This window comes from Pelecanus crispus, chromosome 8 (genome assembly GCF_030463565.1).
Source record: "Pelecanus crispus isolate bPelCri1 chromosome 8, bPelCri1.pri, whole genome shotgun sequence".
Lineage (NCBI taxonomy): Eukaryota > Metazoa > Chordata > Aves > Pelecaniformes > Pelecanidae > Pelecanus > Pelecanus crispus.
In genome coordinates this window covers 28605980-28627995 of record NC_134650.1, presented here as the reverse complement: position 1 = coordinate 28627995, position 22016 = coordinate 28605980, and the positions used below count along the sequence as shown (strand labels likewise).

Genomic DNA, 22016 nt, shown 5'->3' with positions numbered 1-22016 from the left:
GCTGCTCGACCCATCCCTTTGGATGAGAACTATGCTTTTGCTCTGCTCTTCCCCTCCTTGTGAGTAGTAACTTACAGGGGCAGAGCTGATCAGGGGTTATTTTCTGAAGCGCTCAGGTCACAGACAGCGTTTGTTCTCACTGCCGCAGCTCTGACTGGAGCTGGGAGAGCAGGTACGACAGCTGCAGATCCAGGGACTGGCGTGGGAGGGAAGCAGAAGGAGGGGCGTGAGGAAGCTGAGCTGCAGTCGCTTTGCCTCTGCTCCAAGCTCCCAGAGCAGCTTCATCCTCAGCCCTTCTGGCACGGACTTTCCCTCTGCCATGAGAGCTTCTCCAGCAGCAACTGCCAAACTTGCAGTTACCTCTTGGATGAGAAAATTCCTCAACACCCTTTTTTGCCAGTTCCTGGAATAATCTGCACCAGAGACAGACAGAGCTTGGAAGAATCATCTGAAGAAAATTGCTCCCCAAAGGAGAGACACAGAGCATTGGAAAACCCAAGCATTCAGCCTCTGGCCACCACTAACATAGACATGCCTGACAGCAGTCAGGGCTACAGCAACTGCTCCCTGCCTTCCAAGCAGCCTGGCTCCATGGAGGAGCAGGAAGACAACTTTGTGCTCTCCCTTGGAGCCAACACCAGCAAGTACAGCCTTGAGACTAACCAAACACAGGCCCCAGCATACTGGTCAGGAGCAAGCAGGGGTGGCCCGGAGGTGGTGATCGTACCAGTGCTTTTTGGGTTGATTTTCCTCCTGGGAATGGTGGGAAACACGTTAGTGTTTGTTGTTTTGGGACGTCTCCGGCCTGGGGGACGCCCATCACGCAGCACTACCAACATCTTCATCCTGAACTTGAGCATTGCAGACTTCTCCTTTCTGCTGTTCTGCGTCCCCTTCCAGGCCACCATCTACTCCTTGCCAGAGTGGATCTTCGGTGCCTTCTTTTGCAAGTGGGTTCACTATTTGGCCATGGCAACAATGCTGGTGAGCATCTTTACTCTGGTGGCTATGTCTGTGGACAGATACATTGCTGTGGTCCATGCCAAGCGTTCACTCTGCATCCGCAGCAAGCGCAACGCTGCCCTTGGCGTGGGTGTCATCTGGCTGCTGTCTCTACTCATTGCCATCCCTGTAGCCCAGCACCAGGCCCTCATGAGTGGTCATCAGCAAGCACCCAACAGCTCTTTCTGCTGGGAGCACTGGGCAGATAGTTCAACAGCCAAGCAGATGTACAAGATTACCATCCTGCTGGTGGGATACCTCCTGCCTCTGGTGCTCATCACCTGCTGCTATGCCAAGGTGGGTGAGAGGGACATGAGTAATGTTTAAATGGAGGGAAAGGTCACTCCCAGACTCTTGGTGGCTTGGATGTGTACACTTAAGCTATGCAGCCAACAAATAATAGATCCAATCCTTTCCATATTCTCTCCTGGTGTAGAATACTTCTCTGAGGCAGGGGGAGGGAAGGAAAACAGAGAATGAAATTACACCAGCTCACAAAAAGGATTACAACTGCTAAGTTGACACCCAAATCCCCTAAAGACTCTTACTATTTTTCCTATTTTTCTGTTTGTTCTTTCCTGATAACAAATGTTTGTTCCTGGCAAGAGGAAAAACCCATGGAGGGAGAAACTATGCAGGGCGTGTACAGAAACAGTATTAAAGACATCAACCCGTTGTTTGTTTTTTTTTTTTCTTGGGTTTTTTTTTGGGGGGGGTGTTTTTTTTTTTGGACACAAAGCTCAGACACTGTGTCTTGCAAAGACTTGCAAAAAGAGATCTTTAGGATGAGAGTTTTATTCAGCAAGAAAACTCTTCCTTTCTTCTTGTGGATTGCTATTGTTTAAATTTTTGTTTTCCCCTGACTGATCTTTAGTGTGTTTAAGACTGACAGTAAGTCTATGAGTTGTGCTAGCATGCAGAATAAGTTTTCTGTGAATTTTGAATTAATACCCTGTTGTGCAGGGACTGGACTTCCTTGTCACTAGTCAGTTGCAGGTCTACCCTCTTGGAGAAAAGGAAAGTTTTCCTGGTATTTAAATTCATGTTTGTTTAATCAAAATTTAATTACTGTCAATACTAATCTGTTCTGCTATCATTAGTGCTAATGACAGGACAATGCACTTACATTTAAGCTAAAAGTCTAAACCTCAGGCCTTGCATGTCATAAGAGGAAAAAGCCACTAGAGCTCTTAACTCCTGTCACTGTAGCTCCAGCTGTTTGTCCCCTCACTGCCCTAGGTGAGACAGCAGCAACTAGAAGGTGAGCTGCATTTAATAGAGGCTTTTTTTTTTGTTCACTAATTGCTTTAGAAAATTTAGTCTGTTAGCTGCAAAGGCCAAAGTATAAACATTGCAAGGTTACTGCTGTGCTGTAATCAGGTTTCAAAAGCTTGATATAGATGTTGTTAACTGAGAATTTCCCTACAGTGCTCTAACATTTCTTATGACTATCCCTCTGAAAGGAGAACCCACTCCAACTGCCCCATTTGTTAGTGCAGCATTCAGGAGTGGCAGGACAGTCACACCAGGGTATAGTACTGGCAGCCTGCTCTCTGCCTTTGTATATAATCAGCCTAGAGAATAAATGTAGATAACCTGAGGCACAATCTAAAATTCAAAATCCATGGAAAGACTCCTGTGGATTTCAGCATAGTGCCAGCTGAGCTCTTAATATATGCTAAACTAGGTCTTCTGGAAGCATAGCTGTTTCAATGCTTTTTCCAAACCTTGTTTCTTGAAGGAGAAAGAACTGAAGAGGGCTTAGAATTAAAAGTCTCACAGTATCAAATTCAGCTTTGGTTGAAGTCATGCTAAAACAATTCTTTTAATTTTTCGTGCTTGTACGAGAAGTTCAAATACTAATATACGCAATTCAATTACCCATTCAATATATTGCTCCCTTTTCCCCCCAAGGTTTTATATCATCTCCATACGAAAGTAAAGAACATTTCCAAGAAGTCAGAGAGATCAAAGAAGAAGGTAAATATCTTTGGTTTAATCTGTACGCTGACCATAAAACGTCAGGTTTCTAAAATAACCAATAGCCTTTTCAAGCTCCGTCCGCATACTGAAGTGTCATTCCTGTACCAGCCTTTCAGCTCAGGTTCAGAATTAATGTTGACAGCTTGTTATACCTTTATAGACACAATACATAATGATGCCATTATTGAAATGTTATATTGATCTCTATATACAGGCCTGCTGGACTGCCTTTTTTGATTCATTGTGCTATAATAGAATCCCACAAATACTATCTTTTTACATTGCCAGCCAGTAAGATATTCGGACTATAAAAATATCTGTGTTTTGAGTATACCTCAGCAAGCTGAAAGGAAAATACATGAAGAACCCTGAAACTGAAGTACTTCAGTTTAGCTGCAGTTTGCATTTAAGATCTTTCTTAAGGCTTGCTTCTAAGTAGGTGGTGGATTCAGATCCTGGTTTGATCCCTTTGCAAGCCAAACAGGGTTTTCCTTGGCTCAAGCTGTATGAAATAAGCAGAATTGCAAGTATTTACTGAGAAAAAAGTTAAGGGTAGAATTATTTTTTTTCTTCTGTCTAGAATATTAGAGTGAATAAGCCATAATTAGTAGAAGTTCTCAGGTAGCAAAACTCAGCGGCTTCAGTGATGCAATATCAGATTTACTTGACATGAAAGGGGAAAATGCTATTTCAGTCAGAAATGTTATAATTGTTGAGTGTGCAGCGATAAGTGACTAGCAAGATAGCCTTCAGTTTCAAACACAAGAAGTAATGGAGTACTATCATTAGCTGCTGATAGGACAGTCAGGTCACAGTCTGTGCCAGCGGCACAGCAACTGTACAACCCAAATGAGCAGTATGTGTGCCTCCAAGCAGATGTGAGAGCCAGTGGAGATGACTAGGGAGTGCTTTGATTTGCTCCCAGCCCAATGCACTGGCCAGTTTCAGTGCCTACCTGCCACATTAGAGCAGCCCTACAAGATGTTGCCATGATGCTGTCTATGATAAAAGTGAGGGCCATCACAGCAAACATGGCCATTTGACTGAAAAAGGTGAAAGACACAGAAATCAAAGCTTTGACATGACTCCAGTAAAAAAAAGACACACACTGGTACCACAGCTACAACAAGGTACAGATGTTTTGAAACACGGAACCACTTCTGGGCATGACAAGTTGCATCCAGTGATTTATTCACTAGCATTACAGGACCCCCTTGTAAATTTAGATCACTCACAAGATGAGGAATTCAAGATACTAGATTTTCAGCATGCTGCAGCTATACCTTATAATAACATGAGCTGGAACCTCCATTGATTTCTCTTTCACCAAAGAGACTTACTGTAGTGGAGACAAAAGGGTATATCCCTAAACATAACATAGCTATCTGGTCCTTATCTCAGAAGTAAACCAATCTTAGCAGGTTAATGTTCTGTATGCAGCTAAGACATCACAGAAAAATGTACAGTTCTTATCAGCATAGACATCTTCATGATCTTCATGATCAACCTATTCAGGAAAAGGCAGAGGTGTTTTAGGAGGTTAACTGTGCACTTTAGCACCTGTAGTAGCATCTCAAACAAAACTTAAGGGTTTTTAATACAAAAATAATAGTCTTTCAGGTGTATCCTCTGCAATATTGTGCTACAGTTTTAATGGTCTGGTCTGTGCTGCTTCTAGTTGATTTAGAGCTTCTATAGAGATTTTGCCAGTCCTCTATGCCTATGAATCCTAACCAGATTTAACTATAGCTTATACTTAGTTTCTACTGGTTCATTACATTCACTAACATACACTCAGTTTTGTTGGTAATCTGATTATCAATCTATAATTGGTCTTGCACCTACACTGCCTGTAAGGATAGAACTCAACCGGTATTTGCAATATTATCTCACAATACAAGATGACTATAGAAATTATAACACACCACAAACAATGTTTCCTTGATAGGAATTACTTTCCCTTTCCCCTTGGAGTGTTTTGATCATGTTTTCTGTGTTCAGTTGCCGAGTTAACAAAGTAAGCATAAAGCCTCACAAATACCACTTTGTTCATCTGCTTGTTCCTGAAACTTATTGAGATTAATATCATTAGTCCACCTCATCTGATTTCAAGTAGGTTCTGATAAACATTCTTTTAATCACCTTTTCTAAGGCAATAAATTATGCAAGAATTAGTTGCTCTGTATTGCCTGCTACAGGAGCACCACCAGACCTAGACGAAACAGACTATGTTGAAGAACACCATGTCTTTCTTTGCCTACTGACTTTCTGATGAACACTGGTGCTGCCCCAGATATACTGTGAATTAAAATTTGAGAACCAAAAGTATCATTTCTGGGCAGATAGCGCAGACTACAAGCAGAAAGCACAGTCAGAGTCTTATGTGCTTAACAACTACCGTGAGAAAAAGCAACCAAGATCTGTTGACAATTTTATTTATGTAAAATACGGCAAATAAAGTGCTAAGAAGCACTGTCATTCTGCATAGAATAATTTCATGACTACACAAGTTTGAAAACTTGCTTTAGGTCTCAAAATCATCAATAAATTCCTAAACAGTTTGTTTGGTTTAAATTCCTCTTCTGTCTTTCCTTACCTATATATGAATGGCACACTACCCATTTCTTTGCTATATTTGAAGAGAATGCTACCAACAGTCAAAAATTACTACTGTAATTTTCCTGTAAGGCAGTAAGTTACAGAATTTCATTTATGACGCTCATTTTTTCAAATGTATCTGTTTGCGTAGTTTTCAGATTTGTCCTGTAGAGTTAGATGAAAAAACAACTCTACAGTTTCTTCAGCTTTGGGTTTCCTGATTAGATATGACTTTACCTGTTCAAACAAGTTAAACGTACAGCACTTCTTTCTTCCTCCCTTTAAGTATTTCCCTGGCCATAATTCTGAGGTGCCCGGTAGCAATTCTTCCTCCTTTTGGCACAGTTAGGCCTCACTAAATAGGTGATCCTTTCAGATGAAAGAAAAATCAAATACATTCCTCTATACACACACACCATCTTCCACAATTTGTCTCCTTCCAGCACTTTCTGTGTAGAAATTGCTCATCAACTCTTTCTGCAGGCCAAAGAGCATCTTTAGTGTACCTATTTCAAGTATTTTTTGTTTCAGCCACTTCTCTTAGCACTTTATAAGGAGTCTTTCTTGGGTAGGTTGCAGACACACTCAATTCCTGCATATGCGTTCAAAGTATACTTGAAACATATTGAGTGTCAATCATTTAAAGCAGATCTTCTTAAGAACACTTCACATTAGAGCCTAATAGAAAATTCATATGTGTGTGTCAGTTCTGCTAAATTAGCTTCCTTCATATGTACTTAATTGGTCTATTAGCAACAAGTAGTTTTGTTTGGTTTTAATTAATAAACTTCATCAGAGATTAAATGAACAGCTTTTGCTTATTTTGCTGAAAGGTGTTTGACAAATGAATCTTGCTCCACATTTGAAAGGTTAATTTAGCATATACAGAATATTTAGCTTGTTCTAAAGTACATGTGTGACTTCAGTGGCTAAACCCTAATTACCCTGATCTATCAAAAGAAAGCGTAACACAACAGCAAAGTCTTCCAATATGAGGTGATAAAATTACCTGACTCACATCTGTTAATTCAGTGTGTATCTTGGCCACACTGATATGAAAAACCAAGTGTCATACTCGTACAGAAGAGCACTGTCTGGAACTATGACCATTCAGTTCCTACTTCATTCCTATGATTTCAAGAAAGCAGGACACTTGAGCTATTATCCTCCTCCCACCCCTAAGGGAAGGGGGTTTGGTCTGTTTGGTTTTTTCCCTGTTTGTTTTTTTGTGTTTGGCTTGTGGGTTTGGGGTTATTCTGGTTTCGGTTGGGTGGGTTTTTTGTTTGTTTGGGTTTTTTAACAGATAAGTAGTAAATTTTGCAAACAGCTATTTGTTCAGATCTCACTATGTTCATTTGGGCTACGTATGTGAGTGAAGGTCTCAAAAGAATCAAACTGCAGATTTGTTGAACAAGATTTTCCAGTGAAATGGTTGCCTGTATTACCACTGCGGTTTGTTTTGCTGTTCAGAATTCCAGGAACTATAATGCCTCTTCTGCTTTGTGCTATACAGACTCCTCAAGATAGAACACTTCCAAGATAAAACATAGTCAAGAAACAAAGCAAATGCCATAGAGCTTAGGGAAGGGACTTATAAACAGCATTCCACATGCTGCCTGAAAACACATTGCTATTATTCTCCATTATAGGCTGCTTCCAAAAAAACCCAGTAATATTGGGTAAGATTTTTAAAAATGTTATGACTTATTTCTGCATCTATAGCTTTCATTGACCTTGTTGGAATCTTAGTATAATACCACTCCCTCCACCCCCAAATCCTGTAAACACGGATAACAGGCAAAAGAGACATCATCCTAATTCACATAGCTTGAGCCATGGAACACAGAAATGCATGCAGTAAGGAAGTATTACAGGGACAAATCCAAATTCAAGCCACCTGAAAGGTCACAGAGGAGCCAGTATTTTATCTGCTGTTAGTACATCCTGTGAATCTCAAAACAAAACATGAATCTGGATAAGGCCAATATTTACAGAACAAGTGAGACAGACTGCTAGATGCAGACCTAGGGCAATTTCTAAAGAGATGATGATAGCATGGACAAATGAACAGTCCCAGTGTTGTGCAAGTATATGCCTGACTTCCCTAGTTGCATTGCTGTAGCAAAGAAAGCTAAATAATACTGGATTTAACCAAATCTGAGCACGTGAAGTATATTACTGGAGTACAGATACTGCGTGCTATAGCTCAACCTCTCTCTTTAAAGATCATATTGTAACAGGGTGATTCCGGTGACAAGTGGGGTCCCTCAGGAGTCCGTACTGGGACCGGTGCTATTTAACATCTTCAACAATGACATAGACAGTGGGATCAAGTGCACCCTCAGCAAGTTTGCAGGCGACACCAAGCCGAGTGGTGCAGTTGACACGCCAGAAGGATGAGATGTCATCCAAAGGGACCTGGACAAGCTGGAGAGGTGGGCCTGCGTGAACCTCATGAGATTCAACAATATCAATACAGGCTGGGAGATGAAGGGATTGAGAGCAGCCCTGTGGAGAAGGACTTGAGGGTACTGGGGGATGAAAAGCTGGACATGAGCCAACAATGTGCGCTTGCAGGCAAGAAAGCCAACCCAGTCCTGGGCTGCATCACAAGAAGCGTGGCCAGCAGGTCGAGGGAGGTGATTCTGCCCCTCTACTCTGCTCTGGTGAGACCTCACCTGGAGTACTGCATCCAGCTCTGGAGCCCTCAGCACAAGAAGGACATGGACCTGTTGGAGCGGGTCCAGAGGAGGGCCACAAAAATGATCCCAGGGCTGGAGCACCTCTCCTGTGAGGCCAGGCTGAGGGAGTTGGGGTTGTTCAGCCTGGAGAAGAGAAGGCTGCGAGGAGACCTTATTGCAGCCTTTCAGTTCTTAAAGCGGGCCTATAGGAAGGATGGGGGCAATCTTTTTAGCAAGGCTTGTTGTGACAGAACAAGGAATAATGGATTTAAACTAAAGAAGAATAGATTTAGAGTGGATATAAGGAAGAAATTTTTCACAATGAGGGCGGTGAGGCACTGGAACAGGTTGCCCAGAGAGGCAGTGGAGGCCCCGTCCCTGGCAACATTCAAGGTCAGGTTGGATGGGGCTCTGAGCAACCTGATCTAGTTAAAGCTGTCCCTGCTCACTGCAGGGGGGTTGGGCTAGATGACCTCTAAAGGTCCCTTCCAACCCAAAGCATTCTAGGATTCTATGAACAGTAACCTGTATCAATGCCTTAAAAAAAAAAAAAAAGCCTTTTTTTTAAAAAATAAAACAAACCCACAAGAACAAAGCTTAATGAACTACAGTACTACAAATTTGTTATTAAGAACTCTCTTACCTGTTTTCTCTACCACTTCTTTCTGCCTTTTTCTGGCGCAGTGCTTGCCCCCACAGTGCTGTGCTCAGCCTCCTGTAGAGGCTGAGCTGGTGCGCGCTGTCTGCACCCAGCAGAGGAACACCAGCTACCCAGGGGCCGAGCAGAGCTGCACATGCAGACAAGCGTGCCTACTGTCTATTTATCTGACTACAGAAAAAAAAAAAAAAAACCAGTTAAAAGTTAAAACAATTGTAAGTTTTTTAGCTATCTGCGCAATTAACATGAGCCTAAACCAGTGCCACCCAATTTCCCCTCAAGGGAGCTCTGTCAAAAAGTTCCCAGAGGACACTGGTATATGAAGCATCTTCTCTAAATAAGTCTTAAATGCCAGGCTTCATTTCAGGAGGATCTGAAGACCCTGCTATTGTCTCCCAGACAACATTGCCACAAGATATACCTGGAGTTCCAGTGTGGATTTCATTCTGTGCATGGTGTTTGCAAAGTTACCTTTCCCTTCTCTTCCATTATTTGTGATCTTTCTGCTGTCCGTGATTGTCCCATTTGCCACATTATTGTACTGAAAGTTTATGTTATTTGCAGACATATAGGGCCTAGAAGGACAGATAGGAGGGCCCTGTTTTCCAAGGCCCACATACGTGTGGGCAATGTTTAGGTACATGACTGTAAAGTTAATTACAAACACATTTTATTTGAATGGACCCAGTTCATGAATAACCCAGACAGTTCTGACGACCACCACCTCCAAGTCAATGTTCAAACACTTGCCGAAAAGAACAAGTTTGTCTTTAACAGAATTCTACAGATGACACACAATCTTCCAGGCACATACCTCACCAAAAAAAAAAAAAAAAAAACCCAAACAAACCAAAGTTTTATTCTTAGGTTGCTATTTGTAAGCTTTTAAGTTACAGCATGATTATGTTCAAACTACAGCAGCTTTTTCAATTTATGCACACTTGAAATCTTGCAAAAATTTCCCTTACACAAAGTTTGTTGAATCCTGACTTCATATTCCATTGTCAAAAGAGTTTGACCTTTAATTCAGATTCCTACTTTGCAAATTTTTACATATGCTTGCCATCTACATGTCAGTGTTGGAAATGCTCAATTTAAGATGTTTTTCTATTTATATGTAGTATTTGTGCATTAGATCAAGGAAGACGTTTAGGACTTTTTGCAAGCTTAGACTGAAATTCTGCATGATGAACTAAGACTGTGTTTACATAACCATCTGTTTCCCCATTTGATGCCATACTAGCTGCACAAGTTTGCCAACCTTAAAACTGAGATTGTGTGATGCTGCAGGATTCCCCTTTGCAGTTCCGGATAATTATTTCTTGAGGCCAGCCAGCAAGACCACGTGCTAAGAAATCCTGTGCACCCCTCTATCACAAATAAAGTATACTTCAGTTCTGTTACTTCCTTTCTGCTTTATGCAGAGTACAGCAAGTCTGTAATTTGGCTCCAAGGAAAGTTAACAATTCCCTGCCTGACAGTGTTGAAAAGCGTTTCATAAGAGCCCAGCCCTAGGAACCCTGAACGTACATTTGCCGTAAATAAGATGATTTAACAATGGAAATTAATGCAAACCAAGATCTATTCTGATAATGGAATGGCCCTCTGCTGTTTTACTGGCCTCTGGAGCACACCAGGGTTCCTCAATGTTTACTCAGTTTTGTCCTGTACATCTTTAAAGAACAAATAACAAGACTTGCAAACTGAACAATCTGAAATGGTTTTTCAAGTTTAAGAGTGTTTCTGGGGATGTGAATTTCACAGCTATTTTACAAGCTCCCTTGAAAGGACAGTAGGAGTTGTGGAACCTCGAGGCCAAAAGCTCCAATTAACAGACCAATTGAGCCATTTAAAGCTAACAATACTAATACACTAAGCTAACAATACTAATACACATACTATGTGTTTCTGTTCTGTAGCTACAATAGAAAGGTGAATGATGCTTACCTGGTGGGAGTGCAGTGTCTCTTGTTTTGTTCCCTATTCCTTTTCCAATAATTCCTAAAGTTTGATTTTCCTTTTTTTGTTTGGTTTTTTTTTTTTTTCCATGTCCCCTCTTCTAGCCACTATTTGAGAACCAATCTGTTCACAAAACTAACATAAGCCCAAGATCTTGCTCCAAAATTGTAATGGTCAGTTCAAAGAACCTGTCTCTCTATGAAGCTGATTGTTTTCATCCTCAGCTCATATATTCACCACCTTACATTTACCTACATGCAAATTAGCTGTTTATTGCTCCCAGAGCTAAGTAAATGCAAATACATGCAGAGTTGATTTGGGACACTCCATGGAGCACCTGCATTTTGAAGGTCATAAAACAGCTAGAGGTAAAACATACAGAATTCCTTGAAGGTAGATGGGTATTCCTGAACATCTTGGCCAAGAGAGGCAGACAAAAGTTGTGCTGTAACTGCTTTCCTATATGCTGAACATTTTCTTTGGCTTCTGTTCACACAAATGGAAGGTTTTCATACAGACTTAATGAATGTGATGTTCAAGGCCTTTGCACTTGAACAACAATAAGTAGAGCAAAGGAGCATGGGAGATCCTGAGATCCATCCAGAAAAAAATATATTAATCAGAAGTGAAATCCTGCAAGTTGTTTTGCTAACAAGAGCCTAGGGCAGCAGGAATAGAGAGCATCATTACCAATTAGTGGATAATAGGAATATCATAATGCTTATACGCATTTATGAATGCAAAGTGAGTCAGTATTAAGGGCACCAACAGAGGAGATTAGTGACATAATCACAGAATGAGAGAAGTGCAGATGAGCAGTTAGAACACTATCAGCAAGCTGCTGGGAAATGAAGAGTCCGCCTCTTAGCCCGCAATGCAAGTCGCCAAAATGAACTGATAACAACTGGAAATCTATTTGCTTCAATCCCTCCTCTTCTTCATGACAGCCAACCATCTCCGATTGCAAGAAAGAAAATACAGAACAATGAAAAAGAACAATTTCCGTGTGGTTTTCAGGCTGCTGACAAGTAGTGTTACACTCAAGTGTAATAAAAAAGACCAAAGGGCACTGAGAAGTGCTTCAGAAGTAATTAACAGATGCATTTGCTCTGAAGCAGAGGAAACTGCTACCCAGCAGTTAAGTTAGTTAAAAATAGGTACAGCCTTTTTTGAATCAGCTGTCTAAAACCTTGTGCGTTTATCACTAAGCTATAAGCATGTTTCTGGAGATCAAATTGTGCTTTGGGACCTTTCTGTTAGAACTTTACAGGTAGAAAGGAAAAGGATGTTTTCAAATGCATCAGGGGGAGTGTTGTGGTTTAGTCCCAGCCAGCAGCTAAGCACCACGCAGCCACTTGCTCGCTCTCCCTGCCCCAATGGGATGGGGGAGAGGATCGGAAGAGCAAGAGTGAGAAACACTCCTGGGTTGAGATAAGAACAGTTTAATAATTGAAATAAAGTAAAATAGTAGTAGTAATAGTAACAGTAATACTAATGTACAAAGCAAGTGATGCACAATGCAATTGCTCACCACCCACCGACCGATACCCAGAGAGTTCCTGAGCAGCGATCGCTGCTCCCCGGCCAACCCCCCCCCCAGTTTATATACTGAGCATGACGTCACATGGTATGGAATAGCCCTTTGGGCAGTGTGGATCAACTATTCTGGCTGTGCCCCCTCCCAGTTTCTTGTGCATCTGGCAGAGCATGGGAAGCTGAAAAGTCCTTGACTAGCATCAGCAGTACTTAGCAACAAGTAAAACATCAGTGTATTATCAACATTATTCTCATCCTAAATCCAAAACACAGCACTATGCCTGCTACGAGGAAGAAAATTAACTCTATCCCAGCCAAAACAGGGACAGGGAGTCAGATTTGTGAAAAAAGGAGAGAATAACCTAGCACCAGGAGAGAATAAACTGACAGTTTTCACTTTGCATATTGGCTTAAAGAGGGACTTGGAGCAAAGGGATGCTCTTGACTGATTTCTGTCTTCAGGAAACAGAGGATCCCAGAATCTAAAGCCACAAACGTTTTTTTCCTCAGAAGCTGATAAGTACCTCCAGCAGTACAGTGGTAGACTGTGCTAAGCCACATGTCCTTCCTGAGCACCAATACAGTGTACCTGCAGTATCTAAAAGCAAAAGCTTAGGCCACCATGAGTCACTACTTTTTGCCAAGCCTTCACTACAGTAAAAGTACAATATATAGCCAAGTCTGAAAGTTTGTAGCTTTGTCAAGTCTGGGACAATCAAAACATGCACCAATTATCTCTCAAACTTCAGGGAAAAGGAGATGCAATTTAGAGATGAGCATAACAGGAGAAAAGAGTTTATCAGTAAATCACATCATCAGATAGGCTTTATATTAGAAGTCAAGAGAAAGTCCCAGCCCACACACAAAGGCTCAGGAAATATGGTACGGTGTGAAGAAGCAGCACTAGCTAGAATAAGTCTGCCTTTGGAGTCGCAGCAGAACATTATTAACTGAAATTAGTTCCGGGGAGTAAGGGAAGGAAGACCCAAAGTCCAAAACAATTTCATTATATCCCCCATCTTCCTACAGAGCAGTAATAAAGGAAGGGTCAGTTGTTATTTTCTGATAAGACAGCATGGAAGAACAGGCATAGGCTTCTTTATGCTTCTTCTTTCAGAATCATGGAAGAAAAAAGAAAAAAACTTCCACCATATTCAGAAAACAGCAGTTGTCTCATAATGGAGCCCAGCTTTTCCTGCAAGCTAGTGAGAACATACTGTTTAATAAAAACACCACTGAATGTTCTTTCCCATTTCTGTGGGGCTGAGGTACACAGTACAAAAGGCTGGCCTGATCAGCTCTGAAAAAAGGATGTGCAGCTAGCTGTCTCCGACTATGACTAGATCAGGAAAGTGACAATCTCTCCACCTCTAGGCTGCTCTGTCCACTCTATATTTTAATCTCAGGATTGTTTATTATTCTAACGTATCAGGTAGTCCTGCCAAAAATAGGTAAGTCCAATGAATACTTGAAGCATTTGACTCATTACAGGGCAATCTTAATTTTGCCCTTGACAAGTTGTCTGATGAGTTGATGCAGTTTCATTAGAAGCTTATCAAGGACAACGGCTCAAAACACAATTAAATGCTAAAGACTTCATCATCCTCCAGAATGAGGCATCTCCCCCAAAAAGGGTTTTTAAACACATTTCCCATTGCTTTTTGAAAGACAGGGAAAGGCTAAATGCAAAAAATAGCTTGTCCAGGGCTGAGGGGGAACAAAAAAAAAAGCAAGGTAAAACAGACAAAGAAAAGGAGGAAAGCATAAATGAGAGTCAGATCACCTACAAAGATAACAAAAGAATAAGCAAGTAAATTCTAGACAATCTGTGCATGGCAGAAACCATAAGGGGGGCAGGAAATAAGAGAGGCATTTATCTATTTATTTGACAAACAGAAATATTTATGACACTCCTAGTCTCTATTTCCCACCAGGCTATTGATTCACTGTATGGCTTAAGCACACTTACTTTGTCTGTACAACAAGTAATGCACCAAGTTATTTTGTGGAGCTGCTTGAAGGACTGTTGTGGTTTAACCCCAGTTGGCAACTAAGCACCACACAGCCGCTCGCTCACCGTCCCCCGCAGTGGGATGGGGGAGACAATCGGAAAAAAAAAGGAAAACCCATGAGTTGAGATAAAGACAGTTTAATAGGACAGCAAAGGAAGAGAAAAACAATAATAATAAAAGAATATACAAGTGATGCACAATGCAATTGCTCACCACCCGCTGACTGACGCCCAGCCAGTCCCCAAGCAGCTGTCGCTGTCCCCCAGCCAACTCCCCCCCATTTATATACTGAGCATGATGTCATATGGTATGGAATAGCCCTTTGGGCAGTTTGCGTCAGCTGTCCTGGCTTGCTTCCTCCCAGCTTTTTGTGCACCTGGGAGAGCATGGGAAGCTGAAAAGTCCTTGACTAGCATAAGCAGTACTTAGCAACAACTAAAACATCCATGTGTTATCAGCATTATTCTCATACTAAATCCAAACCACATCACTATGGCAGCTACTAGGAAGAAGATTAACTCTATCCCAGCCAAAACCAGGACAGTTAGATAACCCACAGTGGCCATTGTACATGTCTATTATGGACCCAATGAACCTTGAGCAATGGACCAGAAGGCTAGCCTTAATTGGGCACAGCTAGACTAACAGTTGTAGAATCAGAGTCATTTAGGTTGGAAAAGACCTTTAAGATCACCAAGTCCAACTGTTAAACTAACACTGCTAAGCCCACCACTAAACCATATCCCTAAGTGCCACATCTGCATGTCTTTTAAATACTACCTGGGATGGGGACTCAACCACTTCCCTGGGCAGCCTCTTCCAATGCTTGACAACCCTTTCCATGAAGAAATTTTTCCTAATATCCAATCTAAACCTCCCCTGGCACAACTGGAAGCCATTTCCTCTTGTCCTATCACTAAGTACTTGGGAGAAGAGAACAACACCCACCTTGCTGCAACTGTCTTTCAGGTAGTTGTAGAGAGTGATAAGATCTGCCCTGACCCTCCTTTTCTCCAGACTAAACAACCCCAGTTTCCTCAGCAGCTCCTCATAAGACCTGTGCTCCAGACCCTTCACCAGCTTCATTGCCTGCCCTTCTTTAGATATGCTCCATCACCTCTATGACTTTCTTGTAGTGAGGGCCCCAAAACTGAACACAGTATTTGAGGTGCAGCCTCACCAGTGCTGAGAACAGAGGGACAATCACTTCTTCCCTGCTGGCCACACTATTCCTGATACAAGCCAGGATGCTGTTGGCCTTCTTGGCCACCTGGGCACACTGCTGGCTCATGATCAGCCGGCTTTCAACCAGGACACCCAGGTCATTTTCCACCAGGCAGCTTCCCAGCCACTCTTCCCCAAGCCTGCAGCGTTGCATGGGGTTGTTGTGACCCAAGTGCAGGACCTGGCACTTGGCCTTGTTGAACCTCATACAGTTGGCCTTGGCCCATTGATCCAGCCTGTCTAGGTCCCTCTGTAGAGTCTTCCTACCCTCAAGCTGATCAACACTGCCACCCAACTTGGTGTCATCTGCAAACTTACTGAGGGGGCAGTCAATGCCCTTGTCCAGATCCCTGATAAAGTTATTAAACAGAACTGGCCCCAGTACTGAGCCCTGGAGAACACCACTGGTGACCGGCTGCCAACTGGATTTAACAGTAATCCATTAACTGTGCAATTATCATAGAATCATAGAATCGTTTAGGTTGGAAAAGACCTTTAAGATCATCCAGTCCAACCATTAACCTACACTACAAAGTCCACACTAAACCAAACAAGGGTAGACTAGACTAAACCATGTCCCCAAGTGCCACATCTGCATGTCTTTTAAATACTACCTGGGATGGGGACTCAACCACTTCCCTGGGCAGCCTGTTCCAATTCTTGACTACCCTTTCGTAAAGAAATTTTTCCTAATTTCCAACCTAAACCTCCCCTGGCGCAGCTTAAGCCCATTTCCTCTCGTCCTATCGCTAGCTACTTGGGAGAAGAGACCAACATCCACCTCACTACAACCTCCTTTCAGGTAGTTGTAGAGAGCGATAAGGTCTCTCCTCAGCCTCCTCTTCTCTAGGAGAAGAGAAGCCCACTGAACAAACTCAAAGAGTACACAAGCTATTTGGATCAGTCCTCCACAGCTGGTCACAGTCTACATTAACATTGGTTTTAGCTACAACAAAGTTACCACATTAAAAGCCAAACATAATGTTTTGTTTCAGTTTCCTCTATCTTAACTAGATATTCCGTAACTTGAAAAAACACAAGACACAAGTTCCATTTCCAAAACATGTTTCTTGAGTCGTGAATTATGTATTTTATTGCTCTGGTATTGTCTGTGTTTTCCCATCTGCAAAAGCCCAAATAACTGGACCTCAGAAACAGCTTTGTGCTAATACATAGCAACTGCAAACCCATTTTTTAATACTTAGCCCTATGTTAAATGCACGGTTTGTTATTTCACAATAAAAAGAAAAAAGAATCTAGGTATATATCCCTTATTCAAAGAATATTGCAGTGCTTGTAGCCCCCTAATTTAAGCAGAAGGATGCTATGAAAAGTTGCCTTAGTAACAAGCCTAAGCTACTTAACATTGCTAGAGATTAAAACAGTAGCACCATTATTGCTGGTGAAAGCTAAGGATGGGACCTGTTTATTAATAATTTCTTTAGTACCTGTCATACCACAATAGGCAAGCTAGACCCCACAAGACCACTATGTCTGTGTCTTTCAGTTCCATCATACCAGTGTATTTTTAAGGACAGCATCTGGTTCCCAGTATGGCCACCTTGAGGACATTTGGAAGCTGAGGTTGTTCACTCACATGGGAACATCCTCTGGCACCTCATATGTCAGACAGCATTCTAGTAGGTGAAACAAGGAAGCACCTGAAGTATGCCAGGTACAGGGTGAACCTACAGGTGATTGCCATTCAAAATTAATACAAACTTAGTTGAAAGACCTATTTGACAGAAATCCGTTCTTTTTTTACTTGTACTGTAGGCAAATGTTTCCTCTTATCTGCACAGAAATCTTGGTCTGCTGCAATAACACCTTCCTAGAGAGGTTAACAGATTTAACTGGCTTGTTAACGTAGGTAACACAGGTGAAGGTGGTACTTTTGGCTTACATCCAAATACATTTTTCCACTTCAATAATCATCTTTTTTTTTTTATGGCAGGAAATCATTGCTGCAGACTCTATGAAAACAGAGCAAAGACGGTGCCTGTCCAACATAGAGAAACCTCCTCTTTATCACAGAGTGTATTTTTCTGCAGGGTTAAACAAGTAGAAGAAAAAGCAGTTGCCATGTAAAACACCTCTTAGCCTTCCCCCACATTACTACTATCCTAGCAAGCAGAATATACTTTAAACATTTCTGTGTGATTCACTCAGACATAAGATCAGATTAAATGTATGTTGAAAACAATAATTAGCATGCTAGTGTGCCCCCATGTTCTGCAGGTTTCAATACCGCTGCTTAGGAAGGACAGCATAATATGAAGGTCCTGATCCAACTCCAATTATCTAGATAAAGTAAGCCCTAGCCAGATATTTAATAAAAAACTATATCTGAACACATAAGTGTAGCAGCTTCTTAGAGCTGCAAATGACCTTTGAAGTAGTTTGACATTTAAAAAAAAAAAAAAAAAAAAAAATCAAACCAAAAGGTTTTTAAAGTTCCAAATAATCTTAGGAAACTTCAAGAGCATTGTAGGGAAGTGAAACAGAAGAACCTGGAAGACAAATAGATTTCCTACAGTTTCACCCTGTATCTCCTACCCCTTTGAACAAACCAGGTTATAAACATCAGACTTGTTTATAAATATTTTGGCAGTGTCTCCCACTGTTCCTGTGTATGGGACTGCAATCAGTTGTTACAATCCCAGATGTTATGCACCAAGATCTTATCACCTTATATTCTTTCTGCTATTTAGTAATGTCACTCCACTCTTTCCTGGAGCATGCTGTCATTTCTCCATGCTGTCATCATCTCCAGGACATGATCTTGGCAGTTAGTCTGCAATACAGAAGACTTCTGTTAGCCAGTATACATTCATGAACATGATGCCTAACACACTGATACAGGAAGACAAAAAAAAGCCATCATTAAAGCAGACTCCAGACAAGTGAAATTTTATTAAGTATTTGGAGAGCCACTGACAAGGGAAAGACTGCAAATGCTCTGAGGAGAAGTGTTTTGGTTGTACCACTACTGTCTTTTAGGGCACCAGAGAATCCATCTAAGATAGAATTCCTTAGGAAACCTTGCTTCATTAGTTCTGGTACTCATAATTCCCTTATTTTCCTCATATTACATTTCCAACAAGGCCAAGCATATGCCATAGGGGGGCAGACTAACTAAAACATGCTGCAATTTCCGTCTCGCCCAAAGCACACAGCCACAGAGAGTACTAACAGAGGAGCAAACAACCCACGAAATGCCCTCCCAGTTTAACGGGGATCCAAAAAATCTCCTTCCCGAGCCCAGCTCTACCCAGCTACATGAATCACCACTGAAATACCGTGTGGCAGATGTGCTTAATTTCGCAAGTCATGCCAACTGTGCAGTGGTCAGAGAACATACAGAGGTTTTGCAGCAGCTGTTGTATTTGCTGTATTTTGGGAGGGCTGAGAAAAAGATTTCCCTTCTCCTAAAAGATCATTCAAGCTTAGGTGTTTTGGTGTTAGATATATGTAAGCCCGAGTCTTTATGACTTCTATTTATACATTTTATCATAACAGGTATAGTGATAGAGTGCTTTAAAATGAGATACGAAATGTTGCAGGTCTTCTCTAGCAGACAAAACAACTACTAGATGTAGCCATTATAACCACTGATTAAATGAGTTTTTGTTCATTAGAAAATTATCCCTCTTCTAGGAAAGTAATTACACGCTATTCACTTGAAATCATGCAAGGGAATTATTGACAGAAGCATTGACCTAGACTAGTAAGGCTGTAAACCTTAAGCTGAAATGAAGCCTAAGTTTTAATTTTCCTCCATTGCTTTTCTGCTACTTGTATAACAATTCTGCTTAGTGGAAGGATATCACCTGTATATTGGGCAGTTATATTTATTAAAAAGACAAAATATAAATGAGAAACACTAAATACTAAAGTTGAAAAGCACACATTTTGCTGAAAATCAGGTGGGGGGAGAGGAGGGAAGTCACCTGCTGTGCATCTGCTACAGTACCCCCGAAAGGCAGGATTAAATATGTAAAAAAATGCTGACCTTCATTACCATTAGTATTTTTGAAAACTCATGAAGCCAGGTGGAATTAGCCCTCCAAAAAAGTTAGGAAAAGCTCTCAGTGGCATCAAGTCAGTAACCTCTGAGCCTTGCTAGGTATTCACTGAGTGTGCTAGAAGTAGAAAGTGAGAGAAAAGCAACACCCTCAGCATTCTTAAACTTAAAAAGTGAGGTCCCACTCCCACAGGCCTCAGGGTCTTACAGAAAAGAAGATGAAGTGACTTACATTTTAATTTTATTTACTGTAGCTTACAGTAAATAAAAGTCATTCTTCATCCTCTTCAAAGGCTTCCAGGAAAATAAAAAATAAACAAAAAAATTTAAAAAGAGTGCTTTTCTTGTAACACACACCCTTAACTATACTAGGTTGAGGAGTTTTTGTTCAAGAGGAAAAAGACATTTTCAATAAAGACTGGGTTATTTCTTGGTATGCATCTTGCAGGTCCCCTGAACATTAACTTCACAGCAATATTTACAGGGCAATGAACTTTCCCTACATTGGTGAGGATCTCCACCTCAGGGACAGCAGACAGCCTGAATGCACAGCCCCAAAACACAGCCACCTCGGTCTGCCTTCAGTCCTCTCCCCACCCAGGTCCCTCACAGCCTGAGCCCCTCTCCCCAAGCTACCATTTCCCATCAACAAAAGAACAAAACCCAAAGAAACAGCCTGCTAAAAATCACACCAAAACAGCTCAAGCAGCTCATACCACCTACCTTTGGTCAAGGCTGCCTCGCCCTGCACCCTTCCCACCCTGGCAGCACCCAGCCAGCCCCTCATGCTGCTCCGCTACGTTCCTCAGTCCTCCCAAGGCACCACCTCAGCCCTGGTTCCTCTTCCCCAGCCACAGCTGTGGGGCTACCACAGCTGCAGTCAGCAGCTCACCTCATGTTAACTTTCATTTTGGATGGTGACTTGAAAGAACGCTGTTTTCAGGAAAACTTTACCTCAGGTCAAGCTTTGGGGCTTACAAACGATAGCTTGGGATGGTGGCTGGCCAGCCTAACTGGAGAGCAAGCATTGCAGGGTCACACCTCTAACCCAGCCAGCACTCAGGCTGGGATCCCACAGGCACAGTGAGCCTCCCTCAGGTAATCATCTAGCTAGGAATATTTCTAACCAAAGAGCACTGCATATTTTTAAAAAAATAACTCTCTATGTGTTGTTTTTCTTGGTTTCCCCTGTAAGAGGGAAGCTACTGGAAAAAATCTTTCTCCTCAGGTCAGTCTTTGTTACTCCTCTCCGTAGCATCTTTCCTTGCAGCCAGCCTGTTTTCCCCTGCAGTTATTTTCCATAGCCTTAATGTTCTTCAGCCTCCAAATGTTAGGGAATATTATTTCCACTCTTCCATGTAACATAGTTAGCATTACTGTTGCAGCCTCTGTATTGTTTGAGGTTTTATGGGCACTATCTCCATTGCCTACAGAGTTATTTGCTTGAGCCAGAACCAGGCAATTCTGTTTTCCAGGGAGGAGAGTTGGTTTTTAGCATCCTTTTTCATATTGTCATAATTTTCCCACCTGGTAGTCATCAGTGTTGCCTGTGTTACGCTGCCTTCACTACTGACAGAGGAAGGCAAACTCACTCATACCACAGACACCATTTAATATGTGATCTTGTCTTTTCCAGACAGCGCAGACAGTGCTTCTTTTGGTCACCGTCTTCCTGCTCTCCTGGTTGCCACACCACATCATCACGATGTGGGCAGCGTTTGGGCATTTTCCCCTGAACAACATCTCCTTCACCTTCCGCATCATCTCTCACTGCTTAGCCTACGGGAACTCTTGTATCAACCCCATCATTTACGCTTTCCTCTCCGAAAACTTCCGCAAGGCCTGCCGGCAAGTCTTCACCTGCAAGTTCTTCCTGCGGCCGGTTCTCACTGATAAACTGGTCAGAATATGCATGGAGAACTTCTCTACCACGCACTCGACCACTAATGTGTAAATGGGGCTCACAAATACATTTCAGGAGGAAGAGGAGGGGAAAGGATGCTGTCTGGGGAGAACAGGTATACAAGTGCATTCCAGGGAGCAGTACAGCCTGCAAAAATGTGGACTTTGTCAGATTACCAGAGTGCTAGGAGGCATTTTCCATCCGGCTGTTACGACACTTGACACAGCTTGCCCTACGGTACCTTGCTAGGTGCTGGGCTACGTGCAACAGAAGTATCTGAATGTCCTTGTAGTGCCCATAAGACAGAACTTGCATGCAGTTGTAGTTGTGCCCGTAAAGTCTAAAATAAGAGTTACACTAGAAGGTAGAATATGGACAGGCAAGAAAAGAGCAGTTAATTATGTGTGTAGACAGTCATTAGGATGTGAACAATGGG

The 22016-nt window shown here is 42.0% G+C and overlaps 1 protein-coding gene across 1 annotated transcript; it reads left to right on the top strand.

The window, feature by feature from the left end:
• Positions 1–591: 591 nt before the first annotated feature.
• On the top strand, positions 592–21631 carry LOC104026966 (galanin receptor type 1). Its single transcript, XM_009477561.2, has 3 exons — positions 592–1299; positions 2917–2982; positions 21314–21631. The coding sequence occupies exons 1-3, from the start codon at positions 592–594 to the stop codon at positions 21629–21631; spliced, it is 1092 nt and encodes a 363-aa protein (XP_009475836.2).
• The last annotated feature ends 385 nt before the right edge of the window (positions 21632–22016 follow it).

Bases quoted from the DNA above. Each gene is read 5' to 3' on its own strand.
- LOC104026966 (XM_009477561.2), top strand. From the start codon at position 592: ATGGAGGAGCAGGAAGACAACTTTGTGCTCTCCCTTGGAGCCAACACC. The intron at 1,300-2,916 runs GTGGGTGAGAGG...TTTCCCCCCAAG, and splicing joins TCACCTGCTGCTATGCCAAG to GTTTTATATCATCTCCATAC. The intron at 2,983-21,313 runs GTAAATATCTTT...TGTCTTTTCCAG, and splicing joins CAGAGAGATCAAAGAAGAAG to ACAGCGCAGACAGTGCTTCT.